Below are 19526 nucleotides of genomic sequence, written 5' to 3' on the forward strand. Positions count from 1 at the left end.
TAAAGTTACATTTTGAAAGAATGAAATGAAGACACTCACTGCAAGGAGTGGAGCAAGGGAGTAAGAGAGCAAGTTAAATCACCAAGGAAAACCAGGAGGATGTGACAGAGCACGAGCTGGCAGAAGTATTCAATGGACGCAATGATACTTTAAGAAGAATCAAGAAAACAAAGTGCCAAGCCCACCAGAAAAGAACAAAAAGATCTTTCAGAATGAAAAAAAAAAAAAAAAAAAAAAAAAAAAAAAAAAAAAAAGATTTCTGAATGCCCATGGCTTTTCAAAGTCTGTGGCTTTGACTGCTTTGCTGTTAGCTGGAGTTTGACTGGTGTGTCTCTACCTCACCCAAGTCTATCCGGTCATATGAGGAACAACCCAAATCCGCACTGCATTCAAGATTTACAAAACATCCCTTCAGAAGAGAACTAGATTAATTCCTTTGAGACCAGATGAAGTTTTTTGGGACCTCCTCCCACTCCAAGAAGCTCCTTGCACTCTGCCTGTCTATGCAATTTTCCATTTTAACTCTCTACATACGAGCAGAACTATGTAATGAAAGCTTAATTCAGCAACTCACTCAACATCCCATTCACCAGGACAGTCAGACCTTTTGCTGTCACCCCAACAAAGGTGCCAGCAAACGTGCAGGCACATGGCAGTGCTGCTCTCACCTCTGGGTACAGGTAGCCAGTCCAGGTGCAGACTGCAGAGCCCCAGGAAGCTCACACTGCTGCTGGAGGAGAGCTGCAGGCAGGTTGCTGGGATGTCAGATCTGCATTGCTTGTCAGCTTCTGCCACCTAACAAGTTTGGGAAGAACTGAGCTTACTGGTTCACTGGCAGAATTTGCTGCTATGTTGCAGAAAGCCTATCTTACGGCTCCAAGCTAAAAGCAAAATGCAGGAAACTCAGACATGTTTCAAAAGTGCCAAAAAACATTAATTTTGTCCTAAGTCACTAATTTTGTTTTAAGAAAGATGTATTTCCCATTCTTTTTGCTTCAAAAAGCAAGCAAAATCTATCAGTACTTTCTAATATATTAAAAATTTGTCCAAGGCAGGCAGTAATGTTCTTTTAGATTCTTCCAGGACTGGGCTTCATCTTCTCTGGATTTGGTTTATTCTATATATCCAATTGTAAAGCCACAAGTGTATCCTAACATTCAGTATTCACAAGCACATGTATTAATAACTCAGCAAAGCGAAATTAATCTGCGAGCATCACCCCATAATGCAAAATACTCAAAAAGCAAGAAAATTTAATTTTAAAATGAACAATTACAAGCCTCTTCTTTTGAAACATAATAAGCTATATTTTTTTAATGGAGAGATTTGTCAGCACCTCAGGAGTGCTGAGCCGCCCTCTTTCCAGCAATGTTGCTGTGGGTTGTCTCATGCCTGTCTGGGCAGTTCTCATGGGCTGAACTTCAGCCACAGATGTAGGCACGTCTGTGTAAACATTTAAAAGCTTTTATACAAGTACAAAGCAGATGCTGGACATAAAAATCTTCTGGAGGTTCTCGGGTCAGATGAGAGCTCCAAGTCACATAAACACGGCATTCCCATCCCCAGAATAATTATATTTCTGCCCCCCGCCACAAGACTGGCAATACAAGACTGGAAATATTTTCCCAATTATTTAAGGATATATTATTATCTCTACAGTTTTAAAGTGGTGGCAAAAAGGATGTGACAAAAAAAACCAACAAACAAACAAACAAAAAAAACCAAAACAACAACAACAAAAAACCACTCTCCCTTCTTTTTAACAGTGGGGTTATATTTTGCCCCTCTGATAAACGTCTTTACATAGCCACAACACCAACACTCGCAAAGGCAACGCAGCTGGAAATTCTGAAGGGAGATATAAAACTTTATTTTCATACTTCGAACAGAAAAGGGCAGCGATAATTTAGCGCTTCATGCGGAAGCAGCTCAGCCAGCAAGGACGAAGAGCAGAGGCCAGCAGTGAGGTTACGCAACACACACCAAAGGCTTTAATTTCCAACACAGCAATAAGGAAGGGCCGGCAGCCCGATCCCACCCGCCCGTTCCCCGCGCTCCTCCCGCCCCAAGATGGCGCCAGCGCCCCCACCGCCCCGGGACAGCCCGCCCCCCTCAGCCCGCCCCCCTCAGCCCGCCCCTCAAAATGGCGGACGCACCTCCAGTCCCTCGGCTGTGTCCCCGCCCCGCCTGCGCCCCCTCTCCGCCGCCGCACGGCCCCGCCCCCTCCCCGCCCTCCCTGATCCTCCATTGGCCAGTGCCGCCGCCCCTCCTGCTGCCGCAGCCAATGGAAAGAGAGGGAAAGGAGGTGGGCGCGCGGCCCCGCCCCCTCACGACGCGGAGAGTCTCTCGCACTCTCCGGTGGGGTTGCGCCCCCTGGCGGTCGCAGCGCGGGTGCGGCGTTGGAGCAGCAGGAGGAGGAGGGAAGGAGCAGCAGCAGTCGGCGGGGGCCGGGACGAGGCCCCGGGGGGTGCGGGAGTGGCCTGGGGCCGGACCCCTGACCGCAGGCACGCCCCATGCCGGCCTCGCAGCCCCACAGGCGCCCCGGCCCCTGCGCGCCGGGCCTGGGCGCGGGCCCTGCGGCCGCGCCGGAGCGCAGCGAGACCCCGACCTGAGCCGGGCTCGGCGCCGGCCCTGCGCCAGTGACAGCTCTCCCAGCATCCCGGAAGGATGGAAGGGAAAAGAAGTAAGCCTTCAAAAAAAATCATTATATATATATATGTATGTGTATGTATGTATATATGTTTTGGGCATCCGTTGGTCTTGTAAGAAACATTTCTAGGAGTCAACTGCTTTAACCTATTTTCCCCTTCAACTAAATGAAGTATCCGGAACGAATGGAAAGGTTTGGTGTTGGTTTCTTTTTTCACTTGCAGCATAGAAAAGATGAAGTAGCTAAGGTTAATTTAGGCATGTTTTATGTTGTCTGTGTCATTATGGGCTGCCCACGGAGGTGGTGAGTTACTGTCCATGCAGGTGTTTAAGGAAAGGCTGGATGTGGCACTCAGTGCCATGGTCTAGTTGGCATCCAGGAGTTCGCTCATGGGTTGGACTGGGTGATCTCAGAGGTCTTTTCCAATCTATTTGATTCCATGATTCATGGAAATAAAAATTTGGAACCTTCATTGTGGTTGAAAAGTGCTGTCTTACTTCTCTTTAGTATTCTTGCAGTGAAAGGTGTCTTGCATTTGTCAAGAAACAGATTTAGTAATTTATTTACTTTTGAAAAGCTTTCCTTTTTTCCCCCTAAATAAATTAATTTAGTTGTAGTACTGCTGTACTGAGCACATCAATTTAGGAAAAAAAATTTAAAATAAAGAAAACTGTGAGTTAATGTGTAAGGGGTTTGGGTAGGCTCATCTGAATGTGCTGGAAAGTTTGCGTCATCTTGTGACAGCTTCATGCTTGAAGGACAGTAAGAAATTACTTAAGTAAAAAAAAAATTCCTCACATTGCTTGTTTGAATGTTCCTCAGCTAGATCTTGACAAAGCGTGGGGTGACTGTTTGGGAGAGGAATGACTGTTTCAAACCAGCATATTCTCACACAGTGCTCCTCCTCATACCCACTACAGTATTTGCTTGTGTAAATTTTGAAAAGCTGAGTAGCTACAACTGTATTTAATTTCTCACCTGATCTCTTACTTACTTTTCCATTCTGCACCTCTTACAGTGCTGAGTGACTGCTTTGAAGAGGAGAACCTTGCCAGCTCCAGGGAGGAGAGCATTGAAGGTAGTATAATTTGGATTAATGGAGGGAAAGAGGAAAGGAGTGTATATTTGGCACTGCTTCTGATATGAAAATTACAACTGGAAGAGAATAGCTTTGCCTTTTATGGTGTAAGAGGTTTGTCAGCAGCACTAAGGAAACACTCACCCAGGTTGTTTATTAGGTAGCTGGAGTAAGTAGCCCTGATCTTGGCTACTTGTATCTTGCTCTAGCATCATTCTCCTGCACAATGCTGGGGAAAAAAAATAGATACGTGGTCACAATTATTCTGTAAAGGGAAAAGAAAATTCCCCCAGCCAGATGCCAGTGCACACCCTGATCCATCAGCTGGAGAGGTGGTTCTGAATGCTGACAAGGTAGAGTATCTGGTGTCTGCTCATTCCCTGTCCTTCTGGCCGTGCTTGGTGATAGCAGCATTAGCACTGGAGAGATTAGTGGTGTGGACATCTGTCTTTTTTGAAATGAAAATTATACTATCACCTTCAAATGCAATCTTTGCTTCTCCATGCAAAACAAATGCTTTTGCCACTGGAGTTTTGGGGCACCCGAGCATGAGAACTGGGGAGGCATTTCTAATGTAGGTGTTTTATTTCCCTGCTGCCTACACTTTATTATAGTTGAGGACTCAGAAACAAGAAACTGTTCTGTCACCTATCCTCTGAAAGTAATCCATCCACCAGTGCTATCCAGATGTAGTAAATGTATGGAAATATCTGAAAACACATCATGAATAAGGACAGCAGTTTTAATCTGCAATGGAGAAACTTATTATTCAAATTTCTAAAGGCATATTTTTAATTGAATGTATTTTTAAATTTTTGTTTTAAACACCAATATACTTTTTATTATTTTACGTTTGTGATACTGTCATGCACAGCAAAAGGGTGGGAATGGCACTGGGCAGGTGGTGTCCCTTGGACCAGTAGTGTAGGTTTCCAAAAATTGTTGTGACTTTTTCTGTAGTTGGACTTTAACTTATTTTAAAAAAATTCTGTGGATATAACAGATCATTAAATTCTGTTGAGAGTTAGTGCCAAATCAAGATATTTCACAAGACAAAGTTCTTTTATCCCTGCCTGTTGATATTAAGTATTACGCTTTTAGGGGCTGGAGACATGAGCAGCAGGGGTTGTGATGATGAAAGATTGTAACTTCTTTCACTGCTGTCATGGTGCTTTTGAGAGTAACCACCCTGCCATAGCATCACTGGGCTTCTGGTACCCTGGGCAACAGGACTCATTCTCTACTAAGTCTGAAAATGAAGGAGTATTTTTTTAATGAAGCTGACAAGAATGTGGTATTTCTTGATTGCTGGGAAGGTGTCACCACAGCACATTTGCCAACAGATTTGCTGTCTGAAAGTGGAACGTAAACCTAGTGTGGTGACAGTGGACTCCACCTCTAGAAATGGAGTAGCACAACAGATTTGCTTCTGCTTTTGTGCTTGCTCATTGAAGGAGAGCAACATTAACTGAGAGCTGGTTCTTTTTTCTGCCATCATCTTTTGACACACTGAAACATATTTCCTTTTCACAGTCCTTGACAAAGATGCACAGCTAAAATTTTAACAAGAGTCTTCATGAATGGACTTAGCACCTCGAAGGTACATGCCTTTGGAAGAGGAGAAGTTCTAAACCAGTACCTTAAAAAACATTTCTTTAAACAAATTGTTCTTTATAAATATTTCTAGTGGAGGAACAAGGCATGATATATGGGGTGTTTTAATTATTTTAACTGATACCCCTTGTTGAACAAAATTCATCAAACTGTTTTTATCTGAAAATATTTTGAACATTTTTCCCCCTACAAAACATACCAAAACTAATGATGGGACAGGATAGTCAGCCTGTGCAGCAGGAGAGGTTACAGCTATAAAAAAAACCCCAAACCCCAGTGTCTTTTGTCAAGTAAAATATTCAGTTCATTCAGTTGAAAATAGTCTCCTGTGTCACTTTTGCGAGTTTCAGTGATCAATTTTTAGTGGTACTCATTTGCTGGTGTTTGAAGAAAGGCTTCCACATCTCCCTTTGTGACCTGCTTAAAAAGTTGCTTGAAGGAGCATTGTGCACCATTGGCAGCCACTCCAGTTCATCACTTGACTTATGCTTCACTTTCTTGATTAGGTTTAGGAATAGACTTCTGGAGGTTTAATGTGTCCTGCTTATTTTTTCAGAAGTGCCTCCAAATGAAAAGAGTGGGAACCTTTGAATAGTCCACTAGGAGTTAGGTGTGTTTTTAGACTTCTCAGGAGCTGTAAATGGTAATTTGTATTTCAGGTGATGTGAAGACATTTTGGACACAATTGGGAGGTAGAAGAGTGGATGTCATATTTGAGCAGGTCCAAAATGTGCTGTCATCGCTGAAGGAAAAGATCAAGAATGGAACTGCAACGAATCAAGGTTTGAAATCCTTGTAGTTGTTAAACTGGACTGCAGAGTAGCTGTGGCCTGCATTGTGTAGGTCTGTGTGATATCTGCCATAACCCAGATATCTCTGAATTTTAATAATTTAGCTATTGGTGGTTTTAAGCACTTTTTCAAAAGTCACAGAATCACAGAATGTGTCGGTTGGAAGAGACCTTCAAGATCATTGAGTCCAACCCAGCCCTAACACCTCAACTAGGTCATGGTATCAAGTGCCACATCCAGTTTTCTTTTAGACACATCCAGGGATGGTAGCTCCACCACCTCCCTGGGCAGACCATTCCAGTATTTAATCACTCTTTCTGTGAAAAACTTCTTCTAATATCCAGCATGTATTTCCCTTGATGCAGCCTGAGACTGTGTCCTCTCGTTCTGTCAGTTGCTGCCTGGAGAAAGAGACCAACCCCCAGCTGTCTACAACCCCCTTCAGGAAGTTATAGAAAGTGATAAGGTCAAATCTTTTCTTTTTTGAAAAAGAAAAGTAATTTCAGGTACAATTGGCTATTTTTTTGTTTTGCCTATATACTTTTTCAAACAATGCATGGCTCTTAAGCACACAGAACTGAAATATTCATTTTTGAGAAGTAATGAAATATCTGCAGTGCCTTGTGTTTCATTTATCACCAGAAGTTTTAGCCTTCCAAGCTGACCTCAGTGAATCGGGTGGTTTTGGGGTGGGATAATTATCATCTCAGTATTATTTTTTGTCACAGACACCATTATAACTTGAAACAATAGTAGAAAAATGTGACACTAATGCATTTCAGATTGTTCCTGATTTTCAAGGAAATAATCTTCTTCTATCTACATCAAAATACATACAAGCTTCTGGTAAGCTTGGAGCAGTACACAGATTTCCTTTTACTGGTTTATTTAATTGAGTAAAATTGCTTCTTTTTGTTAAGTCACCTATATAAATGTAATCTGTGGATCTTACTGGGGTATTTTGTGCAAGAAGATGTAAAGTGGTGTAAGATGCTTTTAAATGAATATATAAACTCTGCATTATATATATAATACTTCCTCATATATATAATACTTCCTCTGCAGTTTTTTGTGTTCTTCAGGTCCCACATTTTGACTGTTATGACAAAATATCAAAGCAGTGCAGAGATAAAAGTTGAACTTGAATCCCCAGATGATGCAATGAATCTGTGATAAAGTTCAATTTGATTTTTTTATGTGCTTTGTTCTATAAAGGTTTCAGGCTAAAATATTAATATGGATTTTGCTGAGAGTTGGCTGCTAGCCTGTAATATTTATTGCATGGGGTAAGAAGTTGAGACAGAATGGATCTCTTGTATTCTTCTATCTGAAGGCCATTTCCACCAATTTAGAAGTAGTATTAATTTGGTCTGCCAAGTTCCAGCTCTTCCTAGCCTGAAGATGATCAGTCTGACAACAAAGGTAGAAGCTTAGACTAAATTGTCTTTCTATGTATTACTGCCACTATGGGCCACCAGTTCGTGTGTGTTTGGAAACATTCCAGCAGCTTGCCAAAAGCTGAGGGGATATTCAGTACAAATTCACAACTACTACTGTAAGCTGTAACAATTTTGTAATTCCTAGATGTGTCTGCTAAAGTCTATGGCGTAACATGTTTCTAGTAGTATCAATCTTGCCATGCTCCAGGTGAGCTCAGTGAAGGGAAACAAGTGTCTACAGAGGATTTAACACCCTGTTTTACCTATTGTCATTACCCAAATGAAACTTAGTATCTGTTTCAGTTTGGGGTTTGTTTTTTTTTTTTCCCTAGAATACTGGCAGGCTTGGACACTGGTGAATGAAGCTAATCTAGGTGATCTCTTAACCTTGGCAGATGGTACGTGCATTTCCATTGTGTTTGTTTGGTATGTGTATTTAATTTGTCTTGTTTTACTCACTGGAAGCTCAATTCCCTTCTTTGAAATCAATAAAACAGATCTGAGAATGCCATTAGCACTACAGCTAATTATTAATTTCCTCAAGTACTGAACTGTGAACTCTCACCTGGTTTTGTATTTTTTGTGGTTTGTATGTATATGTATAATACTTGTACCTCGGGAAGAGAGTTTGAACTAGTTAGCCCTTATGTACCCAAGCTGTCAGTGATCAGTTGTAATAGCTTAGCATTCTTTTATCTCTAACAATGAAGGGACATCTGTAAATGTGTTTTGTGTGTATTCTTTCTGGTCACTTTGAAAACCACAGGAAGGATTTTTCAGTAAGGTACTTGCTAACAAGCTTTTTATTAGCTGTAGTTTATAGCAATGCTTTGTTGTAATGTGTTTTGTTAATTATCTCTTTTGTAACTAAAATTAATTCAATCATAAATTGAATTCTGGATTGATTAAGTTTTTGCTCACATTCATTTTTTTTTCAGTAAGCGATGAGTTGAATGGAGATGGTGCACAGGAAACCAAACCCAAACTGCAGCCTCTTCTTCCAGATGACAACACTGAAGACACTGTAGAAGCTTCTGAGAAGTCAGTGCCTTCATTTCAGTTCCTTATTTGACATATTCTTTACTGCAGTTGAGAGAATTCTCAAATCTGTATTTCTAAAGTCAGAGTTTTAAACCCAGTTTGAATCTTGTGAGTTTTCAAAGTGAAAATGTTTTTAACTTGGCCTGTGTGGAAAATCTGATGTTTTGGATTGACTTGTCTAATTTTCCACATGAGAACACTGCAGAATAGGGCGTTATGTTGTGAATAAATGTTCATGAGTGTTATCAGGGTTAGGACTTAAGCATCAGTTCTCAGGCTTTCGTTACTGTGCAGATTGTCAGGTGTGTAACTTAGTCTTTCTGTGTTTAGTGTTTAGCCTCAGGTACTGATTTGAAAGATGGGGGTAAATACGTCATTCCTTTTTTTTTTTTTAATTTCCTTGCTGTGTTTTAGCATGTGAGTTCTGCGAAAAAGCTTTTGCTTTTTTTTTTTCTTTTTAATGCAACTGTATATGTCTTTATATGTTGTTAGGACAGTTTCACCATGGCAAACCTTGGGTCTTCTAGCAATGGGGCTAAAAATATTGAACTGCTAAAAAACTGAAAACAATACTGGTTGTCTAAGGTACTGCTCTTTTTTTTTTTTTTTTTTTTTTTTTTTTTTTTTTTTTTTCCTCCTTTACTTCCAATAGCAAAAAAGAGGACATGAAGCAAACCTGCTCAGGGAGTAAAGAAGCATCTAGCAAAATTCAAGGTTTACCTTTAAATGTGCAGTATCGGAACCACAAGTGCTCTAGTGCATGTCTTGCCAACAGAGCAGTGGGCTCCTACAAGGGTGAAAATCCCCTGAAGATCCCAATCCTGTTTGACTTTCAAAGACGCCATGCAAAGGCAGACTACCTTTCCAAGTCACTGGATGTGAATTACAAAGCTCCTTGTGGTCGGAGTTTGAGAAGCTTTCAAGATGTATTAAATTACTTGTTTGAAACAAAGTGCAATTTCTTATTTGTGGACCACTTTTCCTTCAACACATACGTGCTGTTGAGCAGGAACACCATGAATCCCGAGCCCCTTGTGTTTGAGTTTGACATTAGCAACGGAGCCGAGACTGTGCCTGTTTCCTTCTGCAACAGCCTCGACCACGCGAGGTTGCCTTATTTCAAGTATCGGAAGTCATCATTGCCACGTGGATATTATCTCAACAATTTCTCCAGCCTGTTTGTTGATTCCTGTGACTGCACAGATGGCTGCATCGATAGGTGGGTAGAAAGATCTCATTTCAGGCCAGTGACACAACAGCAGGGCAGTGGGGTGTGAAGGCACAGTGCCAAACAGGATCAGTGCTGCTGGAATATCTTGTGCCATGCTTTGTGTGGATTGACACCATTGTGTCTTCCTCTTCTCCAGAACTTGGGTGCTCCTACTGCTCCACCCTCTGTTGTAAGACAGAAGAGATCAACAGGCGGATTATTTTGTTCCTTTTCCTTTCTTCTCAAACTGGCAGTGGTTCTTCTCCAGGTGGAGCTGACAAGCAGATACCTTGGCTGTGGAAAAAGCGTAGGGAAGGGAGTCTTGTGCCAGCAGAGGCGGGCTTGTTTTCATGGCAGGCAGGAAAGGATCCTGCATGGCAATTTCTGCTGCAGTTCCTACTGTAAAATGGCATCCTTTAGATGGGGTGGGATAACCTCAAGGGATCAGATCATTTGGAACTTAGAGGGTTACTGAGGGCAAACGAAGAAACATCCCTGTTCCCAACCTCTACATGTCATCCTTCCCTTTGTCTAAACAGAAGCTACAAAACTCAGCAGTTACAGAATACATTTGTGGTCTGAGCAGTTCCAGTACTCTTGCTCATTGTCATCTTTTTCTAAATCCCAGTAACTCTGAGCTACAGACCTACGGACACTGTGGGAACCTGCCACAGTTACCATACCACCAAGTTTAGTGGTATTTTTGTCTACTTTCTTGAAGGGTGTTTGTCTGATCTCTGTAGGCATTATTTGGTGTTGCATCCATTTCATGTTATTGACAGCTAGGGCAGTTGCACATGCTGCTTTGCAACATAGTTGCTCATGACCCAACAAAAGCTTGAAATTGCAGCCTGGTATAATGAAGCTTAATTTTAGTAATTTAGTTTCAGCTAAGTGGTGGGAGACAGCAAGCACAGAGGGTGCCACTTCTTTCCACTGAAGTCCCACAAGAATTGGGATGCTTTTGATGTGCAGTTTTGGGGTTTAGGATTTGCACAATCGCTGTGACTCTTTGAAGTTGTCATGACAAACAATGGTGAAGACAAGCACCGTTGCTTGGACTTTCCACAGTGTAAAATTCTTCACTTCTTGGGAGCTAAGGAGGGAGAAAGATAACCGAGTAGTTGGTTAAACAGGCTGGGATGCTGTGCCAGAGGAGGTGATTTTTATTTATTCTATCTGTTTGACAGCATCCTGCTTATAATAAGTTTCTGTTGTATTTCAGCTGTTTGTATGTGCCATTTAAGGAGCAGAAGAATAGGGTTGACGTGGAGAGAACATGGTTATTGTAAAGCACATGTAACCAGCCAAGAGACTAAGGAAAAAGGTGCCTGAAACAGTCTTATAAAGGAGTAAAAGGAACAGGGAGAGGGAATACAGGTGTATATATGGAAGTGTGTGTGTGTCTGTGTGTGTGTGTAGTTAAGTGCATTTCAAATTACCTAGATTTATGATTGATTTATTCTACTTCAAATCCATTCTGAGATATTTTATTTTTAGGTCAAAATGCGCGTGCCTACAGCTAACGGCAAGAGGCTGTAATGAAATTCCTCTGTCTCCAAGTAGTAAAAGATCCCTTGGATACCATTACAAAAGACTGGAAGGACCTGTTCCTAGTGGGTAAGAAAGACTACAGGAGTAAAATAAGAGCATACAAATAAAACAGCAGTTAATAGTTCAGTCTAAGTGCCATAGGATTAAAATAACTGGAGTTTTTGGATTAATGAAGCCTTTCCTTTTTGTCTCAATTTTAGGGACAGATCAGGATGATAAAAAATAATTAACGTGCCTTGAGTAACAGGAGGGCAAAAAAAAACCACTTTTGTATTGCAGATCCTACAGTTTTCTCAGCTTAGGTCAAGGTCCAAGAGAAGTGTGAAGAGTGACCAGAGTCCTAAAACTCATCAGCCAGCTGCTTTTGCCAGACTTGGCTATGCATGACTCTTCCAAGAATCTCCAAAGCCATCCAATGCTTCAGGTGTTTGCCCTTTCTTTTATTCAGCTCCCGTGGATTAATAGGTGGCCTGAAGAAGATGCCAGTTACTTCAGGTGTCTAGGAGAGGAATTATGCAAGGTAGCTTTCTGCAGTAGCCAAGGACTTGCATTCTACAGGCTTGAGGAGCCTGTTTCAGTCATCTGTGTGATGTTAATTTTTGGCTGACATGCAGAATTAAAGTTGTCAGAGAACCCAGAAACAGATGCAAAAAAACCCCACAATTATGTGTCCTTTTGAAAATGCTTCATTAAATCCTGAAATTCATGACAGCTACAGTGAAGTCCAGGCATAAGCTGTCTTGCTAAAATCTGTTCCATTATAGAATTAGGTGCTACCTAGAGATTTCTGTTTCTGTGTGATTTACTCCTATAAAACAAAAATAAAGCATTTGTTTTTCTTGTATACTTATACCAAAATCTGGCAGACAGGCCCTTAAAATTAATGAATCAGCAGACAAGTCATAAGCTTCAGAGCATTGCTGCACAACCAGTTTTAGCCAGAGTCCTTATATTTCAGTCCACTGCCTTGTTGATGCTTAGAAGGAAGAGGAATTAATAATTGGAACTTTGTTATGGTAATGCATCCATTTATATTGTGTTTTGTTTTTCTTCCTCTTGACAGGATTTATGAGTGTAATGTGTTGTGCAGGTGTGACAAACTGATGTGTCAGAACAGAGTTGTCCAGCATGGCATTCAAGTCAGGCTGCAAGTCTTCAACACAGAGAAGAAGGGCTGGGGCGTTCGCTGCCTGGATGACATCGACAGGGGGACATTTGTTTGTACTTACTCAGGTAGCAGGAGGGGACCTGTGAAGATATGTAGTGTAATTCTTCCTATCCTCTGGTGTGTGCCCTGGCTTTTTTTTTTTTTTTTTTTTGAGATCAGGATTGGAAGAGAAGTGTGTCAATGTAATCTTAACTTGCAATAAGATCAAACAGACAGAAGAATTTTGAAGAGCTCTGTTGTGAGATGATGACAGACAAACAAAACTATATGGAGCAAAACCTATTGCAGACTGCTGAATTTTCCCTCACAAACCTCTGCATCCTATGCCAGAGCTAATTTTCCTTCAGTAAAAGTCTAAAATCATAGAATGGTTTGGGTTGGAAGGGACCTTAAAAAACATCTAGTTACAACCCCACCATGGGCAGGGACACTTTTCACTAGACCAGGTGGCTCAGGACCCTACACAACATGGCCTTGAACACTTCCAGAGATGAGGCTCTCACGGCTTCTCTGAGTAACTTGTGCCAGTGTCTCCCACCTTCACAGTGAAGAAGTCCGTACTAATATCTAATCTAGATGTGTTTTCTTTCAGTTTGAAGCCATTGTCCTTGTCTAATTCAGTCTGTACTTCAGCCTATATTAACATCATAGAATTATAGACATATTTTGCTTTCCCAAGTAATGCTCTTGTATTTGTTAATATAAGTTTGACCTCTGATAGTGAGTGTGACTCAGCAAGCAAGCATTAAAAAAAAATAAAAAACAACAAAAAACCCCAAGAAAACTTTTCTTTTTCTTTCAGGCAGATTAATGAGCAGAGAAGTATTGGGAGATGCTGAGCAAGAGCTGGAGAAGAAAAGTGCAGTGAATAACAGAGGCCATGACTTCTCTTCCAAAAAAAGAAAACTTGACGTTGATTGTTCAGACTCAGTGATTGAACTACTGCAGACTGACAAAAATGACATTCTTGACAATCAGGAATCTTTGTCTCAGACTGTGGATAATGAAAATAAATCAACCCTGTAAGTTTAGCAAAGTAAGCTTAAGCACAACGAAAGTAATATTCTGCTAATCTAGAAATTCTGTTGCATAACTTAGAGCATGTCCTCATATGAGGGTGGTGTTTTTTTTCTTTCTGAACTTCTTTTTAAATTCCCAATTATTTCTTCTAGTGGAACAGAGTTTTCCCTCTATATTAATTTTACTTGCGTGTACCACTTGGCATTTTCTAGAAATTCATTTCATCTCTTGGGTGTACTTGATCTGTACAGGGCATTAATGTAATGCTAATTTGGAAGAATTAATAAAATACACTATAATGAAAGAATTTATAAAATACACTGAGGATGACACTGAAGGGTTTGATAATACATCAGCTACCAGCTGCTCTGCCCTTTGCTCCCAGTCTCTAAACCTTTTGTTATTTGTAACATAACCTTTCCTGGCAGAAACCTTAACCTCTCCTGTTAAGAGTCTGGCAACACCTCACTTTTGCAGTGAATATGTTTTCCCAGTTGAAAGCTGTACTGTCAAAACTGTTGAAAGTAGTAGCAGGAAAAGGCAAAACTCTGTAGGAGCTCTGTTTAGAGATAATCTGATATAATAATAGTAAAGCAACAGACAATTTGGTTCTCAGCATGACAATTGGAAAATGACGTAAAAGCAGCTGCTGATCTCTCAAAAAAGTTTAAGCAACTGCTTTCTTACAAATATTACAGAGAACATAGCCTAGGTTTTTAATTTGTAAAAACAAAATACTTGCAGAACATGGGGTGAGGCCAGACTGCAGGCTCTGCTGTAGTTCATTCCAGAGAAGAGACGGGAACTAGAGACTGTTAAAAAAATATGTGTTGTGAGAGTTATTTATGGGTCTGTTTGTCTTTTATCATTTCCTTTTGACCTGTCTGTACAGGGTTCATCTAGAGAACTCAAGTAATGCAACTGTGAGAAGGCTGGGAAGTAGAAGTCTTGTTTTTCGCAGTCACCAGCTAAAAATGGTAATAAGTGGCTTTAACAGATTCATTTTTCACTGTGCTGAATATGTATGTTAATTTTGACATTTTCATCTTGTATGTTTAGATAGTTCTAATGACCTTTCTTCATGAGATTGTGTCATACTGTGAGCTAGGCTGTCATGCTGGAAACTGCACCCCATTCCCTCTCCATTATTGGTCCTTCAGCATATGTTCCCCCAGACCAGCACTATCTATTCTCATGGCCTTCCCTTCTCCACCCTTCACTTACACTCCTCAAAGAGACTGCACCTCTTGTGTACAAGGTAGGAGGTCAGAGTGATAATATTTTTGTGATGTCTCCCCAAAGAATGGCACAGCAGGGAGAGAAGGGAATCTCAGGGTGTCTGTGCAGTTTTCTCATACAGTGGCAGAGTTGGGAGAATTGACCTGGATGTGACTCCAGACCTTCATAAGTGTGAAGCATTGCCTGCAAACATGTGCCAAAGAGGAAAACATGCCGTAGGTTTTACTGGATTCATTGCCCTTAAGAAATGCACATGGAATTTTCATGCAAACCTTTTGCAGTCCATTCTAGAGGTCCCATAATTAATTGCCTTTTTGTGATGGGAGAGGAGAAATTCTGCCTTTTCTGGTCATTTCATTGAAACAGTGTAAAAAGCATGTTTGGAATTTGGCTCACCATCTTACAGTTCTGGTGAAATTGTTGGGACTTAAGCACTTATTTACATATCTTATTGAGGGAGGTCTTTTTCCTGGTTATTATGAAGGATAATTTGAAATTAACATAAACGTTGCATTGCAGTAAATGTATTCACTTTTCAAATTCAGCCGCAGCTATGCATTACAGTAGCTTTGAAACTTCAGCCTTGGAGTTCTAAAAGCCTCTTGCTGTACCCTCTTGGCCCAGAGTTACATGTAGCAACAACTCATCACAGCCTTTTCATTTGATACACAGGTGCACAGTGCCAGCTCAGATGAAGATGAAAGTTCTCAGATTCATCAGCCAAGCAAAACAAAACTAACCAGTGGAACAAAGAAAGGAAAAGAAAGTAGGTTTGCAGAGCTCTACATGCTGTATGCTTTGCACAGTTGTGTCCCATCAGGTGATACACTTTATTGTAGACATTGTGGACAGGCCAGTTCTCAGAGTAGAATGGTTTGTCTGTAGATGTTGAGACATGTTGAACTGTCCAGACAACAGCTTCTCAAATACTGTGCAGTTGTGGGAAAGTCAGTCTCGCAGATCTTGGGTGTCACACTCAGTACCTGTTCCAGCCAACAAAAATTGAACAGGATGAAATACTGGGGTGGGAAACCTCAAGTTGGAGAGGCAGTGTGAAACTGATGCTATTTGCACATGCATCTTGCTTCTGTCTTAATTATATTTTGTGATTCTCTTGGGAATTAAGGTGGAGAATGATAAAAAATGCTATGTGGGAGAAATCAGTCTGGAATGGGATTTGAGGAGAGTGAGACATTAGGTCACTCAGAGGCACCTTGAGCAAGTGCTTTAGGCATCACAGCAGGAAACAGTCATTTGTGAGAGGGTTGATGAGAGACATGGAAAAGAGACTTGTAGATGGCAAGGAAGCTGCTTAGATTTTGGAGAATGTAGGAAAAGTGGGTGGCTAAGAGTTCAGGGCCAAACAAGGGAAAGGCCTTAAACTGGTGTTGAGAAATAACATACGTGTCCATTGACAGAATCCACCCAGCAGCAGAAGGAAGAACATCTGATGGAAATTGAACAGACTGACTCTGCTGGTGTAGAGAGTGCAGGATGCAGAAGAAAGAGTCTGTCACTGCAGGGTGTTGATTGTGACAAGTCCAGTGTGCTGGATGACACGTGTGTTGTGAGGCCAGCCAACAATGCACCCCTGAAAGCTGACTGCAAAGAAAATAGCAGGCAGCCAAAACAAGATGCACTTTGTGAGGAGTCTGATGGTGATGGGATCCTTCCCAAGAATGCTAATGAAGAAAATATTTATGTACTGGATGCCACAAAAGAAGGAAATGTGGGTCGTTTCCTAAATGTAAGTACTAAGTTGCATGGGTTCTCTTTGATGTCTCTGCAAATACATCATTTACTTATTTAAGCTTAAACTAGAAAGTTTATTCACACCTTTACTGGTGACAGATATTTGACTCAAAATAGATTTTTCAGGCAACGATGTGATGTTGGACTGTTTCTTATTCAGATTTTCTGTTTTACAGCACAGCTGCTGCCCAAATCTCTTTGCACAAAGTGTGTTTGTAGAAACTCACAACAGAAGTTTTCCGTGGGTGGCATTCTTCACAAGCAGGTGAATTTCTGGAAGTTTAATGTTGTTCATTCAAGACGCTAAGAGGAAAAAAGCAGTGCTTACTTATTAGGGCATAATTACACTGGGGGGTGGGGCAGATGCTTAGATCATAAGAGCACAAACCTTCTTATAGTGACTTCTTATTGTGCACTAAAGACAGAAGAAATACAGCTCATGGGTTATCACTAATGAATTTTTCTTCAGTTTTGCACTGAAGTGTAAAGTAGGGAAGGTTAATTTTGATGTGTCCACTTCAGTGATAATCTTCTTCAGTGGAGAAATAGGTTTAACTCAGCATGGTCATACGGAAAGCCAAGATTCACTCATTCCACTGTTGTGTCTCAAGGAATGGCCACCAGATGTGTGTCCTACAGGGCAGGATTGAACCCCACAGGACATTAAGGCTGAGACACTTTGTGGGCCAAACAAGCTGGCTTCAGTCCTTTTCCTCACAGCTATCAAGACAAGCAGTACTTTGTGTAGGGCAGCATGTCTTGAGGATATGACAATAGGATACTCAGAGGTGAAAATTTGTTCTGAAAGTAAAAGATCCAGATATTTCCTTAGTGTCTAACAGAAAGAGAGGTATAGAGAGCTGGTGCTAAGACACAGCAGCTCAACCCAGGAGAGGAAAGATGAATTGTATGAATAAAGTTAGCTGACATGCATGCCAGCAGTAGTACTAGGTGAGAAGAGAACAGAGAGGAGAGACTTTGTGCCAACAAAGCAGTTCCAGGGAGCACTGATCTTCTATGGAGCCTTGCAACTCTGCTCCATACTGACACATGCTGTGGATTGCATTGGAAGGTCTCCAAAAACTGTGAAGACAGTGTTTTGAAATATGTCCGAAAAAAGATGTTGTTTTAGCTAGAGTCTTTCTTGCTCAGGTACTCAGTAAAGAAATGCAGTGGGGACTGAGGCCACTGGAGAGAGGTAATAGTTCAAGGAGAGTTCCCCTCACTGGCTCTTCCATTTTCTGGGCATCACCATTTTACAACTTTTCTAAATTAAGGATTTCATCTGGATCATTGAGCTTAATTGTGTACCTTCCATGAACTTGCCCAGTCACCTTTTTGTTTACATGTCTGGCCTCTAGAATAGCACATCTCAAGTCAGCAGGTCCCAGGCTGCGATTATGTGCTGTATGAAAAGTCCTCATTGTTTGTTGTCAGTCAGCTGCCTGGGAATTCCCTGGATGTCCCCTGTACCATATCCAGTGAGAAATGTCAGAGAATTACTCTCTTCATCACAATATTCATATTTTATTACATTTTCTATCAGTTGTCCCTCAGCATCATAGTCTGAGGTATTTAGCTTGGCATTCATTTTGGACAATGAATTTCCTACCTTAGATATTTCTTCTATTGTACTACTGTAGCAGCTGGTTCATGAGGAGCACGTGTTTAATTCTGAGTTTTGGGCTTTGTGCATATACTGCAATTGCATTAAAAGGTAGCCTGTCAGACCAAAGATGGCAATCTTCAACAACATATTTAGAGATTTGTTCAAACTTCACTGATGCATTGTACATAGGAAAAATAACAAAACTTTGTTATTCATGTAGATGTATCATTTAGGTGGTTTTCTTTTTTGTTTTGGTTTGGTCGTTTTGTTTTGTTTTGCAGTTTTGTTTGGGGGAGTTTTTTTGTGGTTTTGTTTTGGCATTTTTTGGGTTTTTTGTTGTTTTGGTTTTGGTTTTTTGTTTCGTTGGCTTTGGTTTCAGTGGAGTTTTTTTGTTTGTTTGATTTTTGTTTCCCAGAATTTCCCTCTAAGTTAGAGCAATTGTTTAGACTCCAACCCTATGTGCAATCTCCATAGCAATTTCCATAGGTAAAGCATCACGACTGTGCCAGCAGCTCCTTATATCCCTTGTTTCTCTCCCAAAAAGCTGCCTATGTGATGCTCCCTGCCCCCTACAATTTTTGGGTTTGCATGTGTGTTTTTGGTAACAAATTGTTAGCACAGTATACTGTTTAACTTAATTCAAGCAAATTGACTGAGTGTTTTATCTCTTAGACATGTGAAAGCTGGAACCGAACTCACGTGGGATTATGGTTATGAAGCTGGAAGCATGCCAGAGGCAGAGATTTCCTGTCACTGTGGAGTTCAGAAGTGCAGGAAAAAAACCTTATAGGCAAAGTTTTCCTGCTGTCAACACATCTTGTTCCTGCCGATTTATATACTAGAAGGGATGACTACTCAGCAAACAGCCTTCATCAAGTCCCATGGTGCTAATTGCATTCAACTAAAATGCCTTCCACCTGATGATTTTTTAAATTTACATTTAAATGTCACTTTTGTAGTTTACAGAATTACAACTGTTTGTCCTAAGAACTGGCATCAAACCTTTCCTAGATGATTTCTGTCCTTCTGGTCTTCCTTCTCCCTGCTTCTAATCCACAAGCAAAGTTCATAGTGCACTGGAAGAATTCCTGCTCCATGCCATCTGCAGCAGAGACACAACTGAAGAGAGCAACTGTTCCTTGGTGCTTTCTGTGCCCCTCTGCAGTGCTGAGTTAGCAAAACTCAGGTTTCTGAAACTCAAGATGAATGCAAGACTGCCTCTCTGGACACTAGGAATTGCCAAAATACACCTAAGCCTGTTAGATCTGGTGGGACAAATAGTCCTGAACAGAGACATAATTAAACAGAACAGTTCTGCAGAGCTGTGTTTGTGCTACAAAATGAGCTGGACAAGTCCTGCT

The 19526-nt window shown here is 41.0% G+C and overlaps 2 protein-coding genes across 3 annotated transcripts in view; one reads left to right on the forward strand and one right to left on the reverse strand.

Moving 5' to 3' along the window:
* Positions 1 to 2218, reverse strand: part of CAB39L (calcium binding protein 39 like) — a 61344-nt gene extending 59126 nt beyond the window's left edge. The window contains exons 1-2 of the mRNA XM_083855135.1: positions 2157 to 2218; positions 669 to 795 (exon numbers count right to left, since the gene is read on the reverse strand). The gene's annotated coding sequence lies outside the window, so the exon portion shown is untranslated. The remainder of the gene's footprint in view (positions 1 to 668; positions 796 to 2156) is intronic.
* A 363-nt stretch (positions 2219 to 2581) lies between these two features.
* SETDB2 (SET domain bifurcated histone lysine methyltransferase 2) lies at positions 2582 to 18966 on the forward strand. Of its 2 annotated transcripts, none has more exons than XM_083854610.1 (14): positions 2582 to 2683; positions 3669 to 3728; positions 6002 to 6124; positions 7905 to 7970; positions 8511 to 8613; positions 9266 to 9832; positions 11324 to 11443; positions 12441 to 12610; positions 13348 to 13567; positions 14458 to 14542; positions 15477 to 15570; positions 16223 to 16551; positions 16733 to 16821; positions 18838 to 18966. In XM_083854610.1, exons 1-14 carry the CDS (start codon positions 2668 to 2670, stop codon positions 18953 to 18955), a joined length of 2160 nt encoding a protein of 719 aa, XP_083710736.1. In that variant the 5' UTR covers positions 2582 to 2667; the 3' UTR covers positions 18956 to 18966. The 2 variants fall into 2 exon arrangements, with proteins under 2 accessions (XP_083710736.1, XP_083710737.1); XM_083854611.1 differs by having other exon boundaries at positions 16738 to 16821.
* Positions 18967 to 19526: the final 560 nt, after the last annotated feature.

This window comes from Zosterops lateralis, assembly GCF_965231275.1.
Source record: "Zosterops lateralis genome assembly, chromosome: 2".
Classification (NCBI taxonomy): domain Eukaryota; kingdom Metazoa; phylum Chordata; class Aves; order Passeriformes; family Zosteropidae; genus Zosterops; species Zosterops lateralis.

Coding starts and splice junctions, on each gene's coding strand:
- SETDB2 (XM_083854610.1), top strand. Junction 9,833..11,323: donor ACAGATGGCTGCATCGATAG/GTGGGTAGAAAG, acceptor TTTTATTTTTAG/GTCAAAATGCGCGTGCCTAC. Junction 11,444..12,440: donor GAAGGACCTGTTCCTAGTGG/GTAAGAAAGACT, acceptor TCCTCTTGACAG/GATTTATGAGTGTAATGTGT.